The sequence below is a fragment of the Patagioenas fasciata genome, chromosome 33 (genome assembly GCF_037038585.1).
Source record: "Patagioenas fasciata isolate bPatFas1 chromosome 33, bPatFas1.hap1, whole genome shotgun sequence".
Lineage (NCBI taxonomy): Eukaryota > Metazoa > Chordata > Aves > Columbiformes > Columbidae > Patagioenas > Patagioenas fasciata.
In genome coordinates, this window is record NC_092552.1 from 1336718 (window position 1) to 1362213 (window position 25496).

The window sequence follows — 25496 nt, forward strand, 5'->3', positions numbered from 1 at the left end:
AACACCCCCCCCCCAGCACAGAGGCCAATGCAGAAACACAACTTTATTGTCATCGATTCCCCGGGGGGGGGACACACAACAAACCAGGGGGGGACAATAAGCTGTGGGGAGGGGGACAGAGGGGGAGGGGTCAAAAAATTTGGGGGGGGGGGGGTATAAATAAGGGGGGGGCTTAGTGCAAACGTGGGGCGTCCCTACAAATAAATTACTAGTGGGGGGGCCCTGGGGGGGCACCCACCTGGGGGGGGTTTGGGTCCCGCCGCCCCTCGTTGCGGGTCATGGGGGTGACAGGGGACACCCCAGCCCCCCCCGTTTCTGGGGGGCGGCCCGGATGCCTGGGTCCCCCCCACCCTGTGTCTAGTGGTTCTGGGCGGGGGGGGGTCTATGTACAGTGGGGGTGTCACCCCCCCCCAACCCCACGGTGGGGAAGAGGGGGGGGGTTCAAGTGCAAGAACAGGGGGTGCTGGTGAACCCGGACGCCTGGGTCCCCTCGGCGGGGGGGGGCCTCTCAAGGGGGAGTCCCCGAGGGGGTGGGGGGGCCGGCGCAGAGCAGCAGACAGTCCTTGGTGGCACCGGCACGGGGGACCTGGGGACAGGGTGGGGGGGTCAGCGCGGTGACATTGTCACCCCCCCCCCTCCCCCCGCAGCCCCCCCCGGGGTCCCTTTGTCCTTGGGGACACCACCCTAGAGTTTGGGGACATGGCTTGATGTGGCCTTGGGTGACAATGTGGGGTGGCGGGGCCATGGGTGACACAGCCTGGGGGTGGCAGAGGTGACAGCCCAGGGGTGGGGGGGACACGGGTGACACAGCCCAGGGGTGGCAGGGACATGGGTGACACAGCCCACGGGTGGCAGAGGTGACAGCCCGGGGGGGACATGGGTGACAACCTGGGGGTGGCAGAGGTGACAGCTCAGGGCTGGGGGGGACATGGGTGACACAGCCTAGGGGTGGCAGGGACATGGGTGACAACCTGGGGGTGGCAGAGGTGACAGCCCAGGGGTGGGGGGGACACGGGTGACACAGCCTGGGGGTGGCAGGGACATGGGTGACAACCTGCAGGTGGCAGAGGTGACAGCCCGGGGAGGGGACATGGGTGATAACCTCGGGGTGGCAGAGGTGACAGCCTGGGGAGGGGGGGGGGCGGAAACGTGGGTGACACAGCCTGGGGGTGGCAGAGGTGACAGCCCAGGGGTGCTGGGGACATGGGTGACAGCCCAGGGGGGCATGGGTGACAACCTGCAGGTGGCAGAGGTGACAGCCCAGGGGTGGTGGGGACATGGGTGACACAGCCTGGGGGTGGCAGAGGTGACAGCCCAGGGGTGGTGGGGACATGGGTGACACAGCCTGGGGGTGGCAGAGGTGACAGCCCAGGGGTGGTGCAGACATGGGTGACAACCTGCAGGTGGCAGAGGTGACAGCCCAGGGGTGGGGGGGGACATGGGTGACAACCTGGAGGTGGCAGAGGTGACAGCCCAGGGGTGGGGGGTGGACACGGATGACACAGCCCAGGGGTGGGGGGGACATGGGTGACAACCTGGGGGTGGCAGAGGTGACAGCCCAGGAGTGGGGAGGGGACACTGGTGACACAACCCAGGGGTGGCAGGGACATGGGTGACAACCTGGGGGTGGCAGAGGTGACAGCTGGGGCGGGGTTGACAGCGAGGTGACACTTCCCAGGGTGCTGGCAGAGCCATGGGGGGGGTGACAGTGGCACTGGGGGTGGGGGGGGTGACAGCTGCCGGTGTCACTGTCCCTTCTGGGGGTGGTGGCCGTGCCCTGGGTGGTGGTGGGGGGGGGGGGTCCCAGCCCTGGGGGGGTGGCATTGTGGCAGCCATGCCTGGCGGGGGGGGGGTGACAGTGACAGTGACGGTGACAGTGACGGTGACAGTGGCAGCGCCAGCACGTACCCGGGCCCAGAGCAGCAGGTGGCGGGACAGGGGCACCCCCAGGGGGGAGCGGAAAAGCCGGGGGGGGCCCCCGCGGCCGGGCTGCGGAGAGAGCACAGAGCGTCAGCGCCCCCGCACCCCGAAACCCCGCACCCCCCCAAAACCCCCCTTACGTCCGGCCGGGGCTCCGGGGGGGCCGTGATGGCGGGGGGGGCTCCGGCGCCTCCTACAAACAAAACGGGGTGGGGGGGGGTGTCAGGGTTAGACCCCCCGCCCACCCGAACAGTTTTGGGGAGGGGGTGAAGCTGTAATCCCCCACCCAGGGGAGGGTTTGGGGGGCTCTTGCCTTCATGCGGGGGGGGCCCAGGCCCCGGGGGGGGGCTCTGCAGCCGCCGCAGCTTCGCTTCCAGTTCCAGGTTGCGGCTCTCGACCTCCTGCAGGCGCCTTTTTGGGGAAGGGGGGGGACACATGAGTCAGGTGGGACCCCCCCCCGCCCCGGTTGGCAGTGACACCCCCCCCATTTACACTGATACCCCCACACCGTTCCCAGTGACCCCCACCCCTAATTCCCACTGCCCCCCTCCCTATTCCTGGTGTCCCCTCCTGGTTCCCATTGACCGCCCCCCCCAGGTTCCCGGTGACCCCCCTGGTTCCCAGTGACCCCCCCAACTGGTTCCCCATTACCCCCCCTCGGTACCCAATAACACCCCCACAGTTTCCTATGGCCCCCCCACCCCTGTTCCCAGTGCCCCCCCCGGGTCCCAATGACACCCCCCCAGTTCCTGGTGTTCCCCCCCGCCTCCCTGTTCCCAGTGACCCCCCCCCCCCTTCCCTGGTTCCCAATGACACCCCCACAGTTCCCAGTGACCCCCCCCCCGCCCTTTTCCCGGTGACGCCCCCACAGTTCCCGGTGGACACCCCCCCCCCCCCCCCCCCCCACCCGCCCCGGTTCCCGGTGTCCCCCCCCGTTTCCGGTACCCCCACCCCGTACCGGGCCAGCCCCTGCCCGGCCGCGCGCAGCAGCCCCAGCTCGCGCTCCAGCGCCGCGCGCTCCCGTCGCTCCGCCTCCAGCGCCGCGCGAAGCCCCGCCCCCTCGGGCACAGGCTCCGCCCCTTCGGCTACAGGCCCCGCCTCTTGGTGCACAGGCTCCGCCCCCTGCGGCCCTGGCCCCGCCTCCGCCGGGGGATCCGAAGCCGTCGGTCTCACCTGCGGGAACCGCGTCTGCATGGAGACCCCCCCGGGATCCCCCCCCGGGAACCGGGACCGGCGGGAACCGGGACCCCTGGGGACCTGGACACCCCCCGGGACTCCCCAACAAACATGGACACCCCCCCAGGACCCCCGTGGGAACCGGGACCCCTGGGGACCTGGACAAGCCCCGGGACCCCCTCCCCCAAACCTGGACACCCCCACAGGGACCCCCTGAGAACCAGGACCCATGGGGACCTGGACACCCCCGCGGGACCCCCCCCCACAATCCTGGACACCCCCACGGGACCCCCGTGGGAACTGGGACCCTGGACACCCCCCCCGGGACCCCTGTGGGAACTGGGACCCCTGGGGACCTGGACACCCCCCCGAGACCCTCCCAGGACCCCTGTGGGAACCAGGACCCCTGGGGACCTGGACATCCCCCCGGGACCCCCCAAAAGTCTGGACACCCCCCCTGGGACCCCCGTGGGAACCGGGACCCTTGGGGACCTGGACACCCCCCTGGGACGCCCCGGGACCCCTGGGGACCTGGACACCCCCCCGGGACCCCCCCCAAACCTGGACACCCCCAGGACCCTCGCCATGAACCCCCCAACCCCCCTGGGACACCAGGACCACCCCCCCCCAGCACTGGGACACAGGGACCCCAGGGACCTGGACACCCCACCGGGACCCTCCCCAGCACTGCCCCCCTCCTGGGGTACCGGGGACCCCCCCCAGGCCCTGGGACCCCCCCAAAACCTCCACCCCTACTCCCACATACCTCAGGGGGTGCCCCGGGGGGGCCCGTGCCCGGAGTGGCTGCACAGTCAGGGGGCGACGTCCGTGGGGGGGCCCCCTTGGCTGGGGGGGTGCCCTGGGCTGTGGGGGTCACTTGGGATGGGGGTGCCCCAGTTTGGGGGGGCGCTCCCCTGCCTGGAGGGGTCTCTGTAGGTTGGGGCGTCCCTGACCGTGGGGGGCGCCCCATGGGTGGGGGAGTCCCCCTACGCGGGGGGGTCCCTATGGCCAGGGGTGTCCCCACGCGCAGGGGGCTCCCCGTTTCCGGGGGGGTCCCCCAGTCCCCCTCCAGCTCCATGGCCATGTCCTGGTCCCACTCCTCGTCCTCATCTTCCTCTTCAGGCTCTTCCTCCCTAGTGGGGGGACACACACATGGGGGGGGGGTCACCAGGGGATACCCATGGGGCCCCCCAACATCTCCCCTGTATCCCCAAGACCCCCCCCCACTCACTGGGAGTCTCCGCGGGCGTACGAGTACCCCACAAATGGGAGGTGCAGCCCCAGTTCGGGGGGGTCCCAGGGCTCCCCAAGCGGCTCCTGGAAGTGGCGGGGGGGGGGAGTGTTAGACAATGGGGGGGGTGAATTTGGGGGTCCCAGGATAGAGTTTCAAAGCGGGGGTCCCAAAGGAGTCCCAAGGGTGGGGGGGGGTCCCAGCAGTGGCCATGAGGGGACTCTGGGGGGATCAGTGACTGGGGGTCCCAGGATGGGGTCCCCAGGGGGGGGTCCCACAGGGGGATACTGGGATGGGGCAGGGGGTCCCATTGGGGTGGGCCTGGGATGGGGGTCCCCAGGGGGAGCCCGCGATTGGGGGTCCTGGGGGAACGGGGTCCCATGGGGGGATCCCGGGATGGGGTTTGTGGGGTGGGTGGTGTCCTATGGGGGGTCCCAGGATGGGGATCCAGGGATGGGGGGGGCACAGGGGGATCCTGGGATGGGGAACCCGGGAGGGGGGACCTGGGAGGGGTCCCAGGATGGGGTTTTGGGGATGGGGTCTCTGGGATGGGGGTCCCTGGGGGGAGTCCCGGGATGGAGTTTCAGGGATGGGTTCCCAGGATGGGGGTCCCGGGATGGGGTTTCTGGGATGGGGGGTTCCAGGGATGGGCTCCCTGGGATGGGGCTCCCGGGATGGGTCCCTGGGATGGGGTCTTGGGGATGGGGACCCCAAGGGGGGGTCCAATGGGGGGGATACCGGGATGGGGTTTGAGGGATGGGGTTCCCAGAATGGGGTCCCCCCGCGGGGGAGTCCCAGGATGGGGGTTCCCGAGATGGGGTTACTGGGATGGGGTCCCCAGGATGGGGCTCCTGGTATGGGCTCCCCGGAATGGGGTTTTGGGGATGGGGTCCCCAAGGGGAGTCCCACGGGGATGGGCTCCCCGGGATGGGGTTCCCGGAATGGGGTCCTGGGGGAGATACTGGGATGGGCTCCCTGGGATGGGGTCCCGGGATGGGGTTTTGGGGATGGAGTCCCCAGGGGGAGTCCCATGGAGGGATATCGGGATGGGGTTTGAGGGATGGAGTCCCCGGGATGGGGTCCACAGGATGGGGGGCCCCGGGGAGGGTCCCGGGATGGGGTTTTGGGGATGGGGTCCCCAGGGGGAGTCCCACGGGGGGGATACTGGGATGGGGTCCCGGGATGGGCTCCCGGGATGGGGTGCCCAGAATGGGGTCCCCAGGATGGGGTTCCTGGGATGGGCTCCCCGCGGAGGGTCCCGGGATGGGGTTTTGGGGATGGGGTCCCCAGGGGGAGTCCCACGGGGGGATACCGGGATGGGGTCTCCGGGATGGGGTCCCCGGGATGGGGTTCCCAGGATGGGGGTCCCCGGGGAGAGTCCCGGGATGGGGTTTTGGGGACGGGGTCCCAGAGGGAGTCCCACGGGGGGACATCGGGAAGGGGTCTCCGGGATGGGGTCCCCGGGATGGGGTCCCTGGGATGGGGTCCTGGGATGGGGTCCCCGGGATGGGGTTCCCAGGATGGGGGTCCCCGGGGAGAGTCCCGGGATGGGGTTTTGGGGACGGGGTCCCAGGGGGAGTCCCACGGGGGGACACCGGGAAGGGGCCCCCGGGAAGGGGTCTGAGGGACGCGCTCCCGGGCTGGGGCGCTCCCGCGGCTCCCGCGCCCCGCCCGCACCGGCTGGCTGAGGCAGTCGTCCAGCACGTCGAAGTTGGAGGTGTCGGCGGCCCCGGCGGCCGCGGGCGCGAAGGGCGGCGCGGAGCGGCGGAGCCGGGCCCAGCGCAGCCCCGCGAACAGCGGCAGCCGCCGGAAGTCGCGCGCGCCGCCCCGCCCCAGCCGCGCCTCCCGCGCGCACAGCAGCCCGCGCACCAGCTCGCGCGCCGCCGCCGGCACGCGAGGCCACGCCCCCTCCGCCTGGGACACGCCCACTCCGCCGCTGGACACTCCCCCGCCCGCTGGCTCCGCCTCCGGCTCATCCGGGAGGTGCAGGTGGTCCTGGAGGGGGGGGGCGGCCCAGTAAGGACCAGTAACACCCAGTAATGGCCCAGGGACCTCCCAGTGCCCCCCCAGCACTTCCCAGTGCCCCCCCAGCATCCCCCAATGTCCTCCCAGTGCCCCCCAGGGCTCCCAGTGCCCCCCAACTCCCTCCCAGTGCCTCCCAGTGCCTTCCCAGTACCTCCCAGTGCCTCCCAATGCCCTCCCAGTGCCCTCCCAATGCCCCCTTATTGCATCCCAATGCCCCCCAGTACCTCCCAGTGCCCCGCAATGTTCTCCCAGTGCCCTCCCAGTGTCCTCCCAACGCCACCCAACTCCCTCCCAATGCCCCCTTAGTGCATCCCAATGCCCCCCAGTACCTCCCAGTGCCTCCCAGTGCCCCCCAATGTCCTCCCAGTGCCCTCCCAGTGTCCTCCCAACGCTCCCCAACTCCCTCCCAATGCCCCCTTAGTGTATCCCAGTGCCCCCCAATACCTCCCAGTGCCCCCCAATGTCCTCCCAGTGCCCTCCCAATGCCCCCCAACTCCCTCCCAATGCCCCCTTAGTGCATCCCAATGCCCCCCAGTACCTCCCAGTAAGTCCCAGTGCCCCCCAATGTCCTCCCAGTGCCCTCCCAACGCCCCCCAACTCCCTCCCAATGCCCCCTTAGTGCATCCCAATGCCCCCCAGTACCTCCCAGTAAGTCCCAGTGCCCCCCAATGTCCTCCCAGTGCCCTCCCAGTGCCCTCCCAATGCCCTCCAACTCCCTCCCAATGCCCCCCTAGTGCATCCCAGTGCCCCCCAATACCTCCCAGTGCCCCCCAATGTCCTCCCAGTGCCCCCTTAGTGTATCCCAGTGCCCCCCAATACCTCCCAGTGCCCCCCAATGTCCTCCCAGTGCCCTCCCAGTGTCCTCCCAATGCCCTCCAACTCCCTCCCAATGCCCCCTTAGTGCATCCCAGTGCCCCCCAATACCTCCCAGTGCCCCCCAATGTCCTCCCAGTGCCCTCCCAGTGTCCTCCCAACGCCCCCCAACTCCCTCCCAATGCCCCCTTAGTGCATCCCAGTGCCCCCCAATACCTCCCAGTGCCCCCCAATGTCCTCCCAGTGCCCTCCCAGTGTCCTCCCAATGCCCCCCAACTCCCTCCCAATGCCCCCTTAGTGCATCCCAATGCCCCCCAGTACCTCCCAGCACCTCCCAGTGCCCTCCTAGTGCCCCTCAACTCCCTCTCAATGCCTCCCAATGCCGCCCAGTACCTCCCAGCACCTCCCAGTGCCCCCCAGCGCCCCCCGCGAGCACCTGGAAGTGCAGGATCTTGGCGTAGGTCTCGGGGAGGCTCTCGGCGAAGAAGGGGGGGTGCCCGAAGAACATCTCGAACGCCAGGACCCCCAGCGCCCACCAGTCGCACTCGGGCCCGTAGGAGCGCGACGGGTCCTCCACCGCCAGCAGCATCTCGGGGGACAGGTAGTCAGGGGTCCCCACGGCCACCGCCGAGCGCACCTGGGGACACGGGGACGTCATGGGGGTGTCACGGGGATGGGGACACGGGGACGTCATGGGGGTGTCATGGGGATGGGGACACAGGGACGTCATGGGGGCATCACGGGGATGGGGACACAGGGACGTCATGGGGGCATCACGGGGATGGGGACATGGGGACGTCATGGGGGCGTCATGGGGATGGGGACACAGGGATGTCATGGGGGCATCACGGGGATGGGGACATGGGGACGTCATGGGGGCGTCATGGGGATGGGGACACAGGGACGTCATGGGGGCATCACGGGGATGGGGACACGGGGATGGGGACACGGTGATGGGGACATGGGGATGGGGACACGGGGACGGGGACACGGGGACGTCATGGGGGCATCACGGGGATGGGGACACGGGGATGCGGACACGGGGATGGGGACAAGGGGATGGGGACACGGGGACGTCATGGGGGTGTCATCAGGATGGGGACACAGGGACGTCATGGGGGCGTCATGGGGATGGGGACACGGGGATGGGGACACGGGGATGGGGACAAGGGGACGGGGACACGGGGACGTCATGGGGGCGTCATGGGGATGGGGACACAGGGACGTCATGGGGGCGACACGGGGATGGGGACACGGGGATGGGGACACGGGGATGGGGACATGGGGATGGGGACAAGGGGACGGGGACACAGGGACGTCATGGGGGCGACACGGGGATGGGGACACGGGGATGGGGACACGGGGATGGGGACATGGGGATGGGGACACGGGGACGTCATGGGGGTGTCACGGGGATGGGGACACAAGGATGTCATGGGGGTGTCACAGGGATGGGGACACGGGGATGGGGACAAGGGGATGGGGACACAGGGACGTCATGGGGGCATCACGGGGATGGGGACACGGGGATGCGGACACGGGGATGGGGACAAGGGGATGGGGACACGGGGAGGGGGACAAGGGGATGGGGACACGGGGATGCGGACATGGGGAGGGGGACAAGGGGATGGGGACACGGGGACATCATGGGGGTGTCATCAGGATGGGGACATGGGGACGTCATGGGGGTGTCATGGGGATGGGGACACAGGGATGTCATGGGGGGGACACGGGGATGGGGACACGGGGATGGGGACACGGGGATGGGGACACGGGGACGGGGACACGGGGACGTCATGGGGATGTCACGGGGATGGGGACACAAGGATGTCATGGGGGTGTCACGGGGATGGGGACACGGGGATGGGGACAAGGGGATGGGGACACGGGGACATCATGGGGGGTCACGGGGACGGGGACACGGGGATGGGGACACGGGGACGTCATGGGGGCGTCACGGGGATGTCATGGGGATGGGGACAAGGGGACGTCATGGGGGCGTCACGGGGATGGGGACATGGGGACGTCATGGGGGTGTCACGGGGATGGGGACATGAGGACGTCATGGGGATGTCACAGGGATGGGGACACGGGGACGTCATGGGGGTGTCACAGGGATGGGGACACGGGGACGTCATGGGGATGTCACAGGGATGGGGACACGGGGATGTCATGGGGGTGTCACAGGGATGTCACGGGGATGAGGACACGGGGACGTCATGGGGTGTCACAGGGATGTCACGGGGATGAGGACACGGGGACGTCACAGGGGTGTCACAGGGATGGGGACACGGGGACGTCATGGGGGCGTCACAGTGATGTCATGGGGATGGGGACATGGGGACGTCATGGGGATGTCACAGGGATGAGGACACGGGGACGTCACAGGGGTGTCACAGGGATGGGGACACGGGGACGTCATGGGGGCGTCACAGGGATGTCATGGGGATGGGGACATGGGGACATCATGGGGATGTCACAGGGATGGGGACACGGGGACGTCACGGGGATGTCACAGGGATGGGGACATGGGGACGTCATGGGGTGTCACAGGGATGTCACGGGGATGGGGACATGGGGACGTCATGGGGTGTCACAGGGATGTCACAGGGATGGGGACACGGGGACGTCACAGGGATGTCACGGGGATGGGGACATGGGGACGTCATGGGGGTGGGGACACAGGGACATTGGAACAGGGGACATGGGGACACAGGGACATGGGGACACAGGAACATGGGGACGTGGGGACATGGGGACACAGGGGACATGGGGACAGGGACATTGGAACAGGGGACATGGGGACACAGGGACATGGGGACACAGGGGTGTTGGGAAAGGGGATGTGGGGACACAGGGACATTAGAATGGGGATGGGGGACATGGGGACATGGGCACAGGGGACATGGGGACACAGGGGTGTTGGAGTGGGGACGGGGACACAGGGACATGGGGACACAGGGACATTGGAACAGGGGATGTGGGGACACAGGGACATGGGGACACAGGGACATTGGAATGGGGATGGGGAACACGGGGACATTAGAACAGGGGACATGGGGACACAGGGACATGGGGACACAGGGGCATTGGAACAGGGGATGTGGGGACACAGGGACACGGGGACACAGGGACATTGGAATGGGGATGGGGAACACGGGGACATTAGAACAGGGGACATGGGGACACAGGGACATGGGGACACAGGGACATTGGAATGGGGATGAGGGACACAAGGACATTAGAACAGGGGACATGGGGACACAGGGACATTGGGACACAGGGGTGTTGGAATGCGGACAGGAACACAGGACATGGGGACACAGGGACATTGGAATGGAGATGTGGGACACAGGGACATGGGGACACAGGGACATGGGGACACAGGGACATAGGGACACAGGGGACATAGAGACACGGGGACATGGGGACAGGGACATTGGAATGGGGATGTGGAACATGGGGACATTAGAACAGGGGGACATGGGGACAGGGATGTGGGCCAGGGAACGTGGGGAGAGGGGACACGGGGACATGGGGACACAGGCACATTGGAATGGGGATGGGGGACACAGGGACAGGGGCCAGGGAATATGGGGACAAGGGACAGACAAGGGACACAAGGACGTGTGGGGGATTCTCTGGGTGCTCGTAGACACATTGAGCTCCAGGTCACCTGTGTCCCCATGTGTGTCCCCATGTGTGTCCCCATGTCCCCCATCCCTGTCCCCCTGTCCCCTGTCCCCACTCACGGTGCCATCGGGTCCCAGCTTGAGGCAGGAGCCGAAGTCCCCAAGGCGGACGTGGCCCTGCCGGTCCAGCAGGATGTTGTCGGGCTTGATGTCCCTAGGGGGTGGCCTCTGTCACCTCGTGTGTCCCCTCCATGGCCCCAGGCCCCTTGAGCCCCCCCCTGTCCCTCCTGTGTCCCCACATTCCTCCTTTGTCCCCTCTGTGTGTCCCCATCCTCGCGCCTTGTCCCCATGTCCCCCCAAGGTGTCCCCAACCCCCTGCCGTGTCCCCACGTGTCCCCAGCCCAGTGCTGTGTCCCCTGTGTCCCCAGCCTGTCCCCTGGCCCCCTGGTGTGTCCCCAGCCCTGTGCTGTGTCCCCCCATGTCCTTGCCACATGTCCCCAACCCCATACCCTGTCCCCCCATGTCCCCACATCCCCCTATGTCCCAATGTCCCCCCGTGTCCCCATGTCCCCCCATTCCACTATGTCCCCATGTCCCCCTGTGTCCCCCTGTGTCCCCATGTCCCCCCATGTCCCCATGTCCCTCCGTATCCCCCCATTCCCCTATGTCCCCATGTCCCCCCATGTCCCCCTGTGTCCCCACATCCCACCGGTGCACATATCCCAGGGGGTGTACAGAGTTGATGACCCCATATCCCCCATGTCCCCCCTGTGTCCCCCCCATTCCCCCATGTCCCCCCATGTCCCCATGTCCCGCCATGTCCCTGTGTCCCCCCATTCCCCCATGTCCCCCCATGTGCCCAGTGTCCCCCCATGTCCCCACGTCCCCTGTCCCACCGGTGCACGTATCCCAGGCGGTGCATGGAGTCGATGACCCCATATCCCCCATGTCCCCCCATGTCCCCACATCCCCCCATGTCCCCCCATTCCTCCATGTCCCCCCATGTCCCCAATGTCCCCCCATGTCCCCGTCCCACCAGTGCACGTATCCCAGGAGGTGCACGGATCCCAGGAGGTGCACAGAGTCGATGACCCCATATCTCCCATGACCCCCCATGTCCCCATCTCCCCCTATGTCCCTGTGTCCCCCACATCCCCCCCATGTCCCCAGTGTCCCCCCATGTCCCCACGTCCCCCATCCCACCAGTGCACGTATCCCAGGCGGTGCATGGAGTCGATGACCCCATATCCCCCATGTCCCCCCATGTCCCCCCATGTCCCTGTGTCCCCCCATTCCCCCATGTCCCCAATGTCCCCCCTGTCCCCACGTCCCCTGTCCCACCGGTGCACGAATCCCAGGCGGTGCATGGAGTCAATGTCCCCCATGGCCCCTGTGTCCCCATGTCCCGCCATGTCCCCATGTCCTGCCATGTCCCTGTGTCCCCCCATTCCCCCATGTCCCCCCGTGTCCCCAATGTCCCCACGTCCCCGTCCCACCGGTGCACGTATCCCAGGCGGTGCACGGAGTCGATGGCCATGACGAGCTCTGCCAGGTAGAACCGCGCCATGGGCAGGGGGAGCCGGTCCCCGAACTTGCTGAGCAGCGTCAGCAGGTCCCCCCCCACGTAGTACTCCATGACCAGGTACTGCGGGGACAGGGACATCGGGATGGGGACACGGGGACGGGGACATGGGGATGGGATGGGGACACGGGGATGGGATGGGGACATGGGGATGGGGACATGGGGATGGGATGGGGACATGGGGATGGGGACACGGGGATGGGGACACGGGAATGGGGACACGGGGATGGGACGAGGACATGGGGATGGGGACACGGGGATGGGGACACGGGGATGGGGACATGGGGATGGGATGGGGACATGGGGATGGGGACATGGGGATGGGGACATGGGGATGGGCTGGGGACACGGGGATGGGATGGGGACATGGGGATGGGGACACGGGAATGGGGACATGGGGATGGGATGGGGACATGGGGATGGGATGGGGACACAGGGATGGGGACATAGGGATGGGATGGGGACACAGGGATGGGGACACAGAGACGGGATGGGGACATGGGGACAGGGACATGGGGATGGGATGGGGACACGGGGATGGGGACATAGGGATGGGATGGGGACATGGGGATGGGGACACAGACACGGGATGGGGACATGGGGACAGGGACATGGGGATGGGCTGGGGACACGGGGATGGGATGGGGACATGGGGATGGGGACACGGGGATGGGGACACGGGAATGGGGACACGGGAATGGGACGAGGACATGGGGATGGGATGGGGACACGGGGATGGGGACATGGGGATGGGGACATGGGGATGGGATGGGGACATGGGGATGGGGACATGGGGATGGGGACATGGGGATGGGATGGGGACACGGGGATGGGGACATGGGGATGGGGACATGGGGATGGGCTGGGGACATGGGGATGGGATGGGGACATGGGGATGGGGACACGGGAATGGGGACACAGGAATGGGATGGGGACATGGGGATGGGATGGGGACATGGGGATGGGGACACGGGAATGGGGACACAGGAATGGGATGGGGACACGGGGATGGGATGGGGACATGGGGATGGGGACACGGGAATGGGGACACAGGAATGGGATGGGGACATGGGGATGGGGACATGGGGATGGGGACATGGGGATGGGATTGGGACATAGGGATGGGGACACAGGGATGGGATGGGGACATGAGGATGGGGACACAGAGACGGGATGGAGACACGGGGACAGGGCCATGGGGATGGGATGGGGACACGGGGATGGGGACAGGGACATGAGGCTGGGGACGTGGGGATGGGATGGGGACACAGGGATGGGGACATGGGGATGGGGACAGGGACATGGGGCTGGGGACATGGGGATGGGATGGGATGGGATGGGATGGGATGGGGTGGGATGGGATGGGATGGGATGGGGACAGGGCTGGGGACACAGCTGGGGACATGGGGATGGGATGGGGACAGGGCTGGGGACACAGGGATGGGATGGGGACAGGGCTGGGGACACAGCTGGGGACATGGGGATGGGATGGGGACAGGGCTGGGGACACGGGGATGGGATGGGGACACGGGAATGAGGACACAGGGACAGGATGGGGATATGGGGACAGGGACATGGGAATGGGATGGGGACACGGGGGTGGGGACACAGGGATGGGGACATGGGGATGAGGACAGGGGGACAGGATGGGGACACGGGGATGGGATGGGGACACGGGGATGGGGACACGGGGTATTCCCCAGGTGTATTCCCCAGGTGTCCCCAGGGTATTCCCCAGGTGTCCCCAGGGGTGGGGTGTCCCCAGGTGTCCCCAGGGTGTCCCCAGGGTCCCCAGGTGTCCCCAGGGTGTTCCCAGGGGTGAGGTGTCCCCAGGTGTCCCCAGGGTATTCCCCAGGTGTCCCCAGGTATTCCTCAGGTGTCCCCAGGTGTCCCCAGGATGTCCCCAGGGGTGGGGTGTCCCCAGGGTGTCCCCAAGGGGGTGTCCCCAAGGGGGTGTCCCCAGGGGTGGGGTGTCCCCAGGTGTCCCCGGGGTATTCTCCAGGTGTCCCCAGGGTGTGCCCAGGTGTCCCCAGGGGTGGGGTGTCCCCAGGTGTCCCCAGGTGTCCCCAGGGTATTCCCCAGGTGTCCCCAGGGGTGAGGTGTCCCCAGGTGTCCCCAGGGTATTCCCCAGGTGTCCCCAGGGGTGGGGTGTCCCCAGGTGTCCCCAGGGTGTCCCCAGGGTCCCCAGGTGTCCCCAGGGTGTCCCCAGGGGTGAGGTGTCCCCAGGTGTCCCCAGGTATTCCTCAGGTGTCCCCAGGATGTCCCCAGGGGTGGGGTGTCCCCAGGATGGCCCCTGGGGTGGGGTGTCCCCAGGTGTCCCCAGGGTATTCTCCAGGTGTCCCCAGGGTGTGCCCAGGTGTCCCCAGGGGTGGGGTGTCCCCAGGTGTCCCCAGGTATCCCCAGGGTGTCCCCAGGTGTCCCCAGGTGTCCCCAGGTATTCCTCAGGTGTCCCCAGGATGTCCCCAGGGGTGGGGTGTCCCCAGGTGTTCCCAGGATGTCCCCAGGGGTGGGGTGTCCCCAGGTGTCCCCAGGGTATTCTCCAGGTGTCCCCAGGGTGTCCCCAGGTGTCCCCAGGGTATTCCCCAGGTGTCCCCAGGTATTCCTCAGGTGTCCCCAGGGTGTCCCCAGGTGTCCCCGGGGTATTCTCCAGGTGTCCCCAGGGTGTGCCCAGGTGTCCCCAGGGGTGGGGTGTCCCCAGGTGTCCCCAGGTGTCCCCAGGGTATTCCCCAGGTGTCCCCAGGTATTCCTCAGGTGTCCCCAAGGTGTCCCCAGGTGTCCCCAGGGGTGGGGTGTCCCCAGGGTGTCCCCAAGGGGGTGTCCCCAAGGGGGTGTCCCCAGGGGTGGGGTGTCCCCAGGTGTCCCCAGGGTATTCCCCAGGTGTCCCCAGGTATTCCTCAGGTGTCCCCAGGGTGTCCCCAGGGGTGAGGTGTCCCCAGGTGTCCCCAGGTGTCCCCCGGTGTCCCCTCACCAGGCACTGGGGGTCCTGGAAGGCGAAGTGCAGGCGGGTGATCCAGCGCTGGTCCCCCCGCGCCAGCACCTCCCGCTCCTCCCGGAAACAGGACACCTGGGGACACGGGGACACGGGGGACACGGGGTCACGGGGTCACGGGGTCACCTCCCCCCCCACGGCGTCACCACCCCCCCAGGTCACCTGGAATGTCACCCCCCCCCCCCCAACTCAGCGCAGGGACACAGGGTCACCCCCTCCCCCAGTGCCACCTCTGTCCCTGTCACCCCGTGTCCCCTCTGCACCCCTTTGTCCCCTCCCAGTGTCCCCCAATGTCACCAGTGTCTCCTCACCTTCCCCATTGTCCCCCAGTATCCCCAGTGTCCCCTCACTTCCCCCATTGTCCCCCCGTATCCCCAGTGTCCCCAATGTCCTCAGTGTCCCCCAATGCCCCCAGTGTCCCAAATATCCCCAATGTCCCCCGTGTCCTTCAGTGTCCCCCAATGTCCCTCAGTGTCCCCTCACCTCTCCCAATGTCCCCCGTGTCCTTCAGTGTCCCCCAATGTCCCTCAGTGTCCCCCCACCTCCCCCAGTGTCCCCCAATGTCCCCTCAACTCCCCCAATGTCCCCCAGTGCCCCCAATGTCCCCAGTGTCCCCAATGTCCCCAGTGTCCCCTCACCTCCCCCAGTGTCCCCAATGTCCCCAGTGTCCCTTCACCTCCCCCAGTGTCCCCCAATATCCCCAGTGTCCCCCATGTCCCCAATGTCCCCTCACCTCCCCCAGTGTCCCCAGTGTCCCACATGTCCCCAATGTCCCCCAGTGTCTCCAATGTCCCCAGTGTCCCCCATGTCCTCAGTGTTCCCAATGTCCCCGGTGTCCCCTCACCTCCCCCAGTGTCCCCCAGTGTCCCCTCACCTCCCCCAGTGTCCCCTCAACTCCCCCAATGTCCCCCAGTGTCCCCTCACCTCCCCCAGTGTCCCCCAGTGTCCCCTCAACTCCCCCAATGTCCCCCAGTGTCTCCAGTGTCCCCCATGTCCCCATTGTCCCCATGTCCCAAATATCTCCCATGTCCCCCAATGTCCTCAGTGTTCCCTGGTGTCCCCAAGGTCCCCGTTGTCCCCTCACCTCCCTCAGTGTCTCCCAAAGTCCCCCATGTCCCCAGTGCCCCAATGTCCCAAATATCCACAATGTTCCCAGTGTCCCCAAATGTCCCCAGTGTCCCCTCACCTCCCCCAGTGTCTCCAATGTCCCCAGTGTCCCCAATGTCCCCCAGTGTCCCCCATGTCCCCAATGTCCCCCGGTGTCCCCAAGGTCCCCGGTGTCCCAGTGTCCCCAAGGTCCCCGTTGTCCCCTCACCTCCCCCGGTGTCCCCAAGGTCCCAGTGTCCCTTCACCTCCCCCAGTGTCCCCCATGTCCCCAGTGTCCCCCATGTCCTGCGTGTCCCCAATGTCCCCAGTGTCCCCGTTGTCCCCTCACCTCCCCCGGTGTCCCCAAGGTCCCAGTGTCCCTTCACCTCCCCCAGTGTCCCCAATGTCCCCAGTGTCCCCCATGCCCCCAATGTCCCCCGTGTCCCTCATGTCCTGTGTGTCCCCAGTGTCCCCAAGGTCCCTGTTGTCCCCTCACCTCCCCCAGTGTCTCCAATGTCCTCAGTGTCCCCCATGTCCCCAGTGTCCCCCATGTCCCCCAGCGTCCCCAAGGTCCCCCAGTGTCCCGCATGTCCCCAGTGTCCCCAAGGTCCCTGTTGTCCCCTCACCTCCCCCGGTGTCCCCAAGGTCCCAGTGTCCCTTCACCTCCCCCAGTGTCCCCCATGTCCCCAGTGTCCCCCATGTCCCCCAGTATCCCCAATGTCCCCTGTGTCCCCCATGTCCTGTGTGTCCTCCATGTCCCCAGTGTCCCCCATGTCTCCAGTGTTCCCCATGTCCCCTGTGTCCCCCATGTCCCCAGTGTACCCCATGTCCCCCGGTGTCCCCAATGTCCCCAGTGTCCCCCATGTCTCCAGTGTCCCCGATGTCCCCTGTGTCCCCCATGTCCTGTGTGTCCTCCATGTCCCCAGTGTCCTCAATGTCCCCAGTGTCCCCCATGTCCCCAGTGTCCCCCATGTCCCCCGGTGTCCCCGGTGTCCCCTCACCTCCCCGCGCCGCAGCATGTCCCACTTGTTCATGATCTTCATGGCGTAAATCTGCCCCGACTCCTTCATCCGCACCACGGCCACCTGCGGCGTCACCCCCGGTGTCACCCCCGGCGTCACCCCCGGTGTCACCCCCGTGTCCCCCCCCCGTGTCCCCTCACCTCACTGAAGGCCCCGCGCCCGATCACCTTCAAGATCTCGAAGTCGCTTCGTTGCAGCTGCAGCTCCTGCACCCGCGAGGCCACGGGCTCGGCTGGGGGCACCCATGGGTGGGGGTCAGCACCCGTGGGTGGGGGGGTCAGCATCCTTTGGGGGGGGGGGGTGGGGCCAAGCACCCATGGGTGGGGGTCAGCACCCGTGGGTGGGGGGGGTCAGCATCCTTTGGGGGGGGGGTGGGGCCAAGCACCCATGGGTGGGGGTCAGCACCCGTGGGTGGGGGGGTCAGCATCCTTTGGGGGGGGGGAGGGGCCCAGCACCCATGGGTGGGGGTCAGCACCCGTGGGTGGGGGGGTCAGCATCCATTGGGGGGGGAGTCAGCACCCATGGGTGGGGAGGAGCACCCATAGGGGTCAGCACCCGTGGGTGGGGGGTCAGCATCCATTGGGGGGTTCAGCACCCATGGGTGGGGAGGAGCACCCATAGGGGTCAGCACCCATGGGTAGGGGGTCAGCATCCATTGGGGGGGGTCAGCACCCATGGGTGGGGAGGAGCACCCATAGGGGTCAGCACCCGTGGGTGGGGGGTCAGCATCCATTGGGGGGTTCAGCACCCATGGGTGGGGAGGAGCACCCATAGGGGTCAGCACCCGTGGGTAGGGGGTCAGCATCCATTGGGGGGGGAGTCAGCACCCATGGGTGGGGAGGAGCACCCATAGGGGTCAGCACCCATGGGTAGGGGGTCAGCATCCATTGGGGGGGGGAGGGGTCAGCACCCATGGGTGGGGAGGAGCACCCATAGGGGTCAGCACCCGTGGGTGGGGGGCTCAGCATCCCTTGGGGGGGGTCAGCACCCATGGGTGGAGGGGAGCACCCATGGGCACTCAGCACCCATAGGGGGCAGCGGCCATGGAGGGGGTCAGCACCCATGGTTGGGGGGGGGGTTCAGCATCCTTTGGGGGGTCAGCACCCATGGTTGGGGGGAAGCACCCATTTGGGGATCAGCAACCACTTGGGGGTCAGCACCCATGGGTGGGGGGAGTCAGCATCCATTGGGGGGTCAGCACCCATGGGTGGGGGGGAGTCAGCCCCATTTAGGGGTCAGCACCCATGGGTGGGGGTGGGGGTTAACCCCATTTGGGGGTCAGCACCCATGGTTGGGGGGGGGGTCAGCCCCATTTGGGGGTCAGCACCCATGGGTGGGGGGATCAGCACCCATGGGTGGGGGAGGGGATCAGCATCCATTGAGGGGGCAGCACCCATGGGGGGGGGGGGGTTCAGCACCCATGGCAGGGGGGCACCCATAGGGGTTCAGCACCCATGATTGGGGGTTCAGCATCCGGGGGGGGGGTGGGGTCATCACCCATGATTGGGGGGGTCAGCATCCATTGGGGGGGTCAGCACCCATGGGTGGGGGGGAGCATCCATTGGGGGGTCACCACCCATGATTGGGGGGGGGGTCAGCACCCACGGGTGGGGGGGAGCACCCATGGGGTTCAGCACCTATGGGTGGGGGGCAGCACCCATGGTGGGGGTGTCAGCCCCACGGAGGGGTCAGCACCCATGGGGGGGGGGGGCAGCACCCATTGGGGTCAGCACCCATGGGGTGGGATTTGCGGGTGCGGGGTGTCTATGGGGGGGCACAACCCCAGTACAAGCGACTGGAGAATCCACTACGGGGGAGTTGAGGCACTGGGGGGGTCACATGGGGGGTGTTGGGGTGCGGGGGGGGGGGGTGACAATCCCCGGCGGAGGGGGGGGGGGACAATCCCGGGGGCGGGGTTGACAGTCCCGGGGGGGGGGTGACAACCCCGTGGGAGGTGACAATCCCGGGGGGGTGCGACACCCTCGGTACCGGCTCGGGGGGGGCGGCCGCGCACCCTCAGCCCATTTATGGCCGCGCAGCGCTCGGCGCCCGCGGGGGGGGCCGGGCCCGACGTGCCCAGAAAAGGAGCGGAGCCGCTGCCCCCCCCCCCCGCCACCCCCACCCCGGGCCCGGCCGACCGGGACACCCCCCCCACCCACCAGGGGACCCCGGTGTCCGGTCCCGCCGGCCGCAGGAGGGGCCGCAGGTGTCCGACCCCCCCCCGGTACCGGATCACACCCCCCCCGGTACCGGATCACAATCCCCCCCGTACCCCCCCCGGACAGGACTCTATGGTCCCCGGATAACCCCCCCGCCCCGGTCCCGAACCCGTGCCCCCCCGTGTCCCGGACCCCTCGATTCCGTCCCCATGTCCCCCCTGTCCCGGACCCCCCGGTCCCGAACCCGTGCCCCCCCGGTCCCGGACCCCCCGGCCCCGAACCCGTGCCCCCCCGTGTCCCGGACCCCCCGGTCCCATCCCCATGTTTCCCCCCTGTTCCGTACCCCCCGGTCCCGAACCCGTGTCCCCCCCGTTCCGTCCCCATGTCCCCCCCATGTCCCGTAACCCCCCATCCCAAACACTCCGGTCAAGCCCCCCCGGTCCCGGTGACGCCCCCGCCCACGGACCCCGCTGTCCTGTCCCCGTGTCCCCCCTGTCCCGTAACCCCGTTCCTGTCCCCGTGTCCCCCCGTTGCCGTCCCCCTGTCCCATAACCCCCGTTCCCATCCCCGTGTCCCCCTGTCCCGTGTCCCCCCGTTCCCGTCCCCCTGTCCCATGAGCCCGTTCCTATCCCCGTGTCCCCCCTGTCCCCCGCTCCTATCCCCATGTCCCCCCTGTCCCGTGTCCCCCTGTCCGGTGTCCCCCTTTCCCATCCCCGTGCCCCCCTCTCCCGTGTCCCCCATCTCCGTGTCCCCCTTGTCCCGTCCCTCCCGTCCCATCCCCATGTCCCCCCTGTCCCCATGTCCCCCGTCCCCATTCCCATGTCCCCCTCTCCCGTGTCCTCCCGTCCCGTGTCCCCCTGTCCCCCCGTCCCGTCCCCACTCTTCCCATCCCCGTGTCCCCCTGTCCCGTCCCCCTCGTCCCCATCCCCGTGTCCCCCTGTCCCGTGTTCCCCGTCCCGTCCCCCCCTTTCCCATCCCCGTGTCCCCCTGTCCCGTCCCCCTCGTCCCCATCCCCATGTCCCCCTGTCCCGTGTTCCCCGTCCCGTCCCCCCCTTTCCCATCCCCGTGTCCCCCTGTCCCGTGTCCCCCCGTTCCCATCCCCGTGTCCCCCTGTCCCGTGTCCCCCTGTCCCGTCCCCCTCGTTCCCATCCCCGTGTCCCCCCTGTCCCGTCCCCCCCTTTCCCATCCCCGTGTCCCCCCTGACCCGTCCCCCCCGTCCCCATCCCCATGTCCCCCTGTCCCGTGTCCCCCCCGTTCCCATCCCCGTGTCCCCCTGTCCCGTCCCCCCCTTTCCCATCGCCGTGTCCCCCCTGTCTCGTCCCCCCCGTCCCCATCCCCGTGTCCCCCTGTCCCGTGTCCCCCGTCCCGTCCCCCCCGTTCCCATCCCCGTGTCCCCCTGTCCCGTCCCCCCCTTTCCCATCGCCGTGTCCCCCCTGTCTCGTCCCCCCCGTCCCCATCCCCATGTCCCCCTGTCCCGTCCCCCCCGTTCCCATCCCCGTGTCCCCCTGTCCCGTGTCCCCCTGTCCCCTGTCCCCCCGTCCCGTCCCCCCCGGCGCCCCCCCCGCCGCTCACCCCAGCTCAGAAAGTCCCGGACGTGTTTGTCGCTGTCGCTCCCGTTCCCGTCGCCGCCGTCCCGGAGCAGCAGCAGCCGGTGCCTCAGCCCCCCCACCAGTCCCACCAGTAAGTCCAGTAGCGCCTCCAGTCCCAGCGCCCCCCGCCCCAGCGCCAGCGCCCGCAGCCGCTCCCGCCGCCCCGGGGGCGCCGCCATCGCCGGGCCCGGGGCCGCTCCCGCCGCCGCGTCCGCCCACCGGGAGGGGCGGCGGGGGGGGCGCTACCGGGGACCGAGCGGTGACGCCGGTTACCGGGTGGGACCGGGAGCTCCTGCACCCGCCTACCGGGGACGGGGCAGCCGGTGAGCGCGGGTGGGAGCGGCCCCGGGGGGGAGGAACGGGTGTCAGCGGGGATGGGACACACGGACAGGAGATAAACACCGGACTCACCCCCCAGAGTCACCGGGACACCGGGGTCCCCCCCCCGGACACCCCGTTGGGGGTCGGGACACCGGAACCCCCCTCGGGATACCCCTGGGACACCGGAACTCCCCTCCGGGACACCGGAACTCACCCGGGACAGCGGAGCCCCCCCTCGGGACACCCCCGGGACAGCGGAACCTCCCCGGGACACCGGAACCCACCCGGAACACCGGAAAACCCTCCGGGACACCCCCGGGACAGCGGGAGCGCCCCGGGACACCCCCCGGGACACCCCCCCCGGGACAGCGGGATCCCCCAGGACCCCCCGGGAACCGCGACCCCCCCCGGTGCCGCAGCGCCCCCCACCGGCTGCCCCCGGCGCCTCCGCCGCCGCCGCCGGGACCGGGCCCGGGAGCGGGTGGGGCCCGCAGGGGGCGGGGCCGCGCGTTGCCCTTTTAAAGAGCGCGCGGAGGGGCCGCCGCCTTAACCCCGGCCCGCCCTATAGAGACCCCATAGACACCCTATAGAGACCCCATAAATACCCTAGAGAGACCCGTCCTGCCCTATAGACACCCCATAGACACCCTACAGAGACCCATCCTGCCCTATAGAGACCCCATAGACACCCTATAGAGACCCCATAAATACCCTAGAGAGACCCGTCCTGCCCTATAGAGACCCCATAGAAACCCTATAGAGACCTGTCCTGCCCTATAGAGAGCCCATAGAGACTCATCCTGCCCTACAGAGACCCCAGAAACACCCTACAGAGACCCGTCCTGCCCTATAGAGACCCCATAGACACCCTACAGAGACCCATCCTGCCCTATAGAGACCCCATAGACACCCTGTAGAGACCTGTCCTACCCTATAGAGACTTGTCCTGCCCTATAGAGACCCCATAGACACCCTATAGAGACCTGTCCTGCCCTATAGAGAGCCCATAGAGACTCATCCTGCCCTATAGAGACCCCATAGACACCCTATAGAGACCTGCCCTGCCCTATAGAGAGCCCATAGAGACCCATCCTGCCCTATAGAGACCCCATAGACACCCTGTACAAACCTGTCCTGCCCTATAGAGAGCCCATAGAGACTCATCCTGCCCTATAGAGACCCCATAGACACCCTATAGAGACCTGCCCTGCCCTATAGAGAGCCCATAGAGACCCATCCTGCCCTATAGAGACCCCATAGACACCCTATAGAGACCTGTCCTGCCCTATAGAGAGCCCATAGAGACTCATCCTGCCCTATAGAGACCCCACAGACACCCTATAGAGACCTGTCCTGCCCTATAGAGACCCCATAGACACTCTGTACAAACCTGTCCTGCCCTATAGAGAGCCCATAGAGACCCATCCTGCCCTCATGAGACCCCATAGACACCCTATAGAGACCTGCCCTGCCCTATAGAGAGCCCATAGAGACCCATCCTGCCCTATAGAGACCCCATAGACACCCTATAGAGACCTGTCCTGCCCTATAGAGAGCCCATAGAGACTCATCCTGCCCTATAGAGACCCCACAGACACCCTATAGAGACCTGTCCTGCCCTATAGAGACCCCATAGACACTCTGTACAAACCTGTCCTGCCCTATAGAGAGCCCATAGAGACCCATCCTGCCCTATAGAGACCCCATAGACACCCTGTACAAATCTGTCCTGCCCTATAGAGAGCCCATAGAGACTCATCCTGCCCTACAGAGACCCCATAGACACCCTATAGAGACCTGTCCTGCCCTATAGAGAGCCCATAGAGACTCATCCTGCCCTATAGAGACCCCACAGACACCCTATAGAGACCTGTCCTGCCCTATAGAGAGTCCACAGAGCCCCATCCTGCCCTATAGAGACCCCATAGACACCCTGTACAAACCTGTCCTGCCCTATAGAGAACCCATAGAGACTCATCCTGCCCTATAGAGACCCCATAGACACTCTACAGAGACCCATCCTGCCCTATAGAGACCCCATAGACACCCTATAGAGACCCTGTAGAGACCCGTCCTGCCCTATAGAGACCTTATAGATGCCCTATAGAGACCCATCCTGCCCTACAGAGACTCCATAGACACCCAATAGAGACCCGTCCTGCCCTATAAAGACCCCACAGACACCCTATAGAGATGCATCCTGCCTTATAGAGACCTGTTCTGCCCTACAGAGACCCTATAGGTACCCTACAGAGACCTGTCGTGCCCTATAGAGACCCCATAGACACCCTATAGAGACCCATCCTGCCCTATAGAGGCTCTGTAGAGAACCCTATAGACCCCTATATGGACTGTATAGAGACCCCTGTAAAACCTCCTATAGAAACCCTGATAGAGACTCTATAGAGAACTCTACCGAGACCTTATAGAGACACCAAGAGGGCCCACAAGAGCCCAACAGGACCCGACAGGGCCTAAAAGATCAAGACGGGGCCTAAAAGATCGCGACAGGGCCTAAAAGATCGCGACGGGGCCTAAAAGATCGTAACGTGGCCTAAAAGATCGCAACAGGACCTAAAAGATCCCGACAGGGCCTAAAAGATCACGATGGGGCCTAAAAGATCAAGACAGGGCCTAAAAAATCATGACAGGGCCCAACAGGGCCCAACAAAGCCCGACAGAGCCCAACAAAGCCCAACAGATCCTGACAGAGCCCAACAGGGACCAACAAAGCCCGACAGAGCCTGACGGGGCCTAACAGGGCCCAACACGGCCTGAAAAAGTTGGACAGAGCCTAACAAAGCCCGACAGGGCCCAACAAAGCCCGACAGAGCCCAAGAGAACCCGACAGGGCCCAACAGAGCCAGACAGAGCCTGACAGGGCCCAACAGGGTGAACAGAGTCAGACAGGGTTTTGTTGGGCTTTGTCAAGACCTGTCAGGCTTTGTAAAGCCCCATAGGGTTCTGTCGGGCTTTGTTGGGCTCTATCAGGCCCTGTCGGTCTCTGCCAAGCTTTGGCGGGACCTGGCGAGTTTTGTCAGGGTCTGTCAAGGTCTGTCGGGCCCTGTTGGGTTTTGTAGAGCCCTGGAGGGCTTTGCTGGGCTTTGTTGGGCTCTGTCAGGACCTGTTGGGCTCTTTAGGCCCCTTTTGGTACCTGTCAGGCCCTGTCAGGCTCTGTTGGGTCCCATCGAGCTTTGTTGGGCCCTGTTGAACTTTGTTGGGTCTTGTCGAGCTTTGTCGGGCTCTGTTGGGTCCTGTTGAGCTTTGTCGGGCCCTGTCGAGCTTTGTTGGGCTCTGTTGAGTCCTGTTGAGCTTTGTTGGGCCTTGTTGAGCTTTGTCGGGCTCTGTTGGGTCCTGTCAAGCTTTGTTGGGCTCTGTTAGGCCGTGTCGAACTTTGTTGGGCCTTGTTGAGCTTTGTTGGGCTCTGTTGAGCTTTGTTGGGCTCTGTTGAGTCCTGTTGAGCTTTGTTGGGCCTTGTTGAGCTTTGTCGGGCTCTGTTGGGTCCTGTCAAGCTTTGTTGGGTTTTGTTGGGCTCTGTTAGGCCCTGTCGAACTTTGTTGGGCCTTGTTGAGCTTTGTTGGGCTCTGTTGAGCTTTGTTGGGCTCTGTTGAGTCCTGTTGAGCTTTGTTGGGCCTTGTTGAGCTTTGTCGGGCTCTGTTGGGTCCTGTTGGGCTTTGTTGGGCTCTGTTAGGCCCTGTCGAACTTTGTTGGGCCTTGTTGAGCTTTGTTGGGCTCTGTTGAGCTTTGTTGGGCTCTGTTTGGTCCTGTCGAGCTTTGTTGGGCCCTGTTTGGTCCTGTCGAGCTTTGTTGGGCCCTGTAGAGCTTTGTTGGGCCCTGTTGAGCTTTGTTGGGCTCTGTTGGGTCCTGTCGAGCTTTGTTGGGCCCTGTTGAGCTTTGTTGGGCCCTGTTGGGTCCTGTCGAGCTTTGTTGGGCCCTGTTGAGCTTTGTTGG

General features: G+C 66.6%; 1 protein-coding gene across 2 annotated transcripts; it reads right to left on the reverse strand.

The window, feature by feature from the left end:
• Positions 1-28: 28 nt before the first annotated feature.
• DMPK (DM1 protein kinase) lies at positions 29-21651 on the reverse strand. Of its 2 annotated transcripts, XM_071800810.1 has the most exons (15): positions 21208-21651; positions 17617-17708; positions 17456-17539; positions 15348-15443; positions 12294-12442; positions 10918-11011; positions 7602-7802; positions 6005-6322; positions 4328-4413; positions 3863-4229; positions 2879-3093; positions 2234-2331; positions 2061-2113; positions 1909-1989; positions 29-586 (listed from the first exon to the last, which is right to left on the reverse strand). In XM_071800810.1, the coding sequence occupies exons 1-15, from the start codon at positions 21401-21403 to the stop codon at positions 509-511; spliced, it is 2208 nt and encodes a 735-aa protein (XP_071656911.1). In that variant the 5' UTR covers positions 21404-21651; the 3' UTR covers positions 29-508. The 2 variants fall into 2 exon arrangements, with proteins under 2 accessions (XP_071656911.1, XP_071656912.1); XM_071800811.1 differs by lacking the exon at positions 1909-1989.
• Between the last annotated feature and the right edge of the window lie 3845 nt (positions 21652-25496).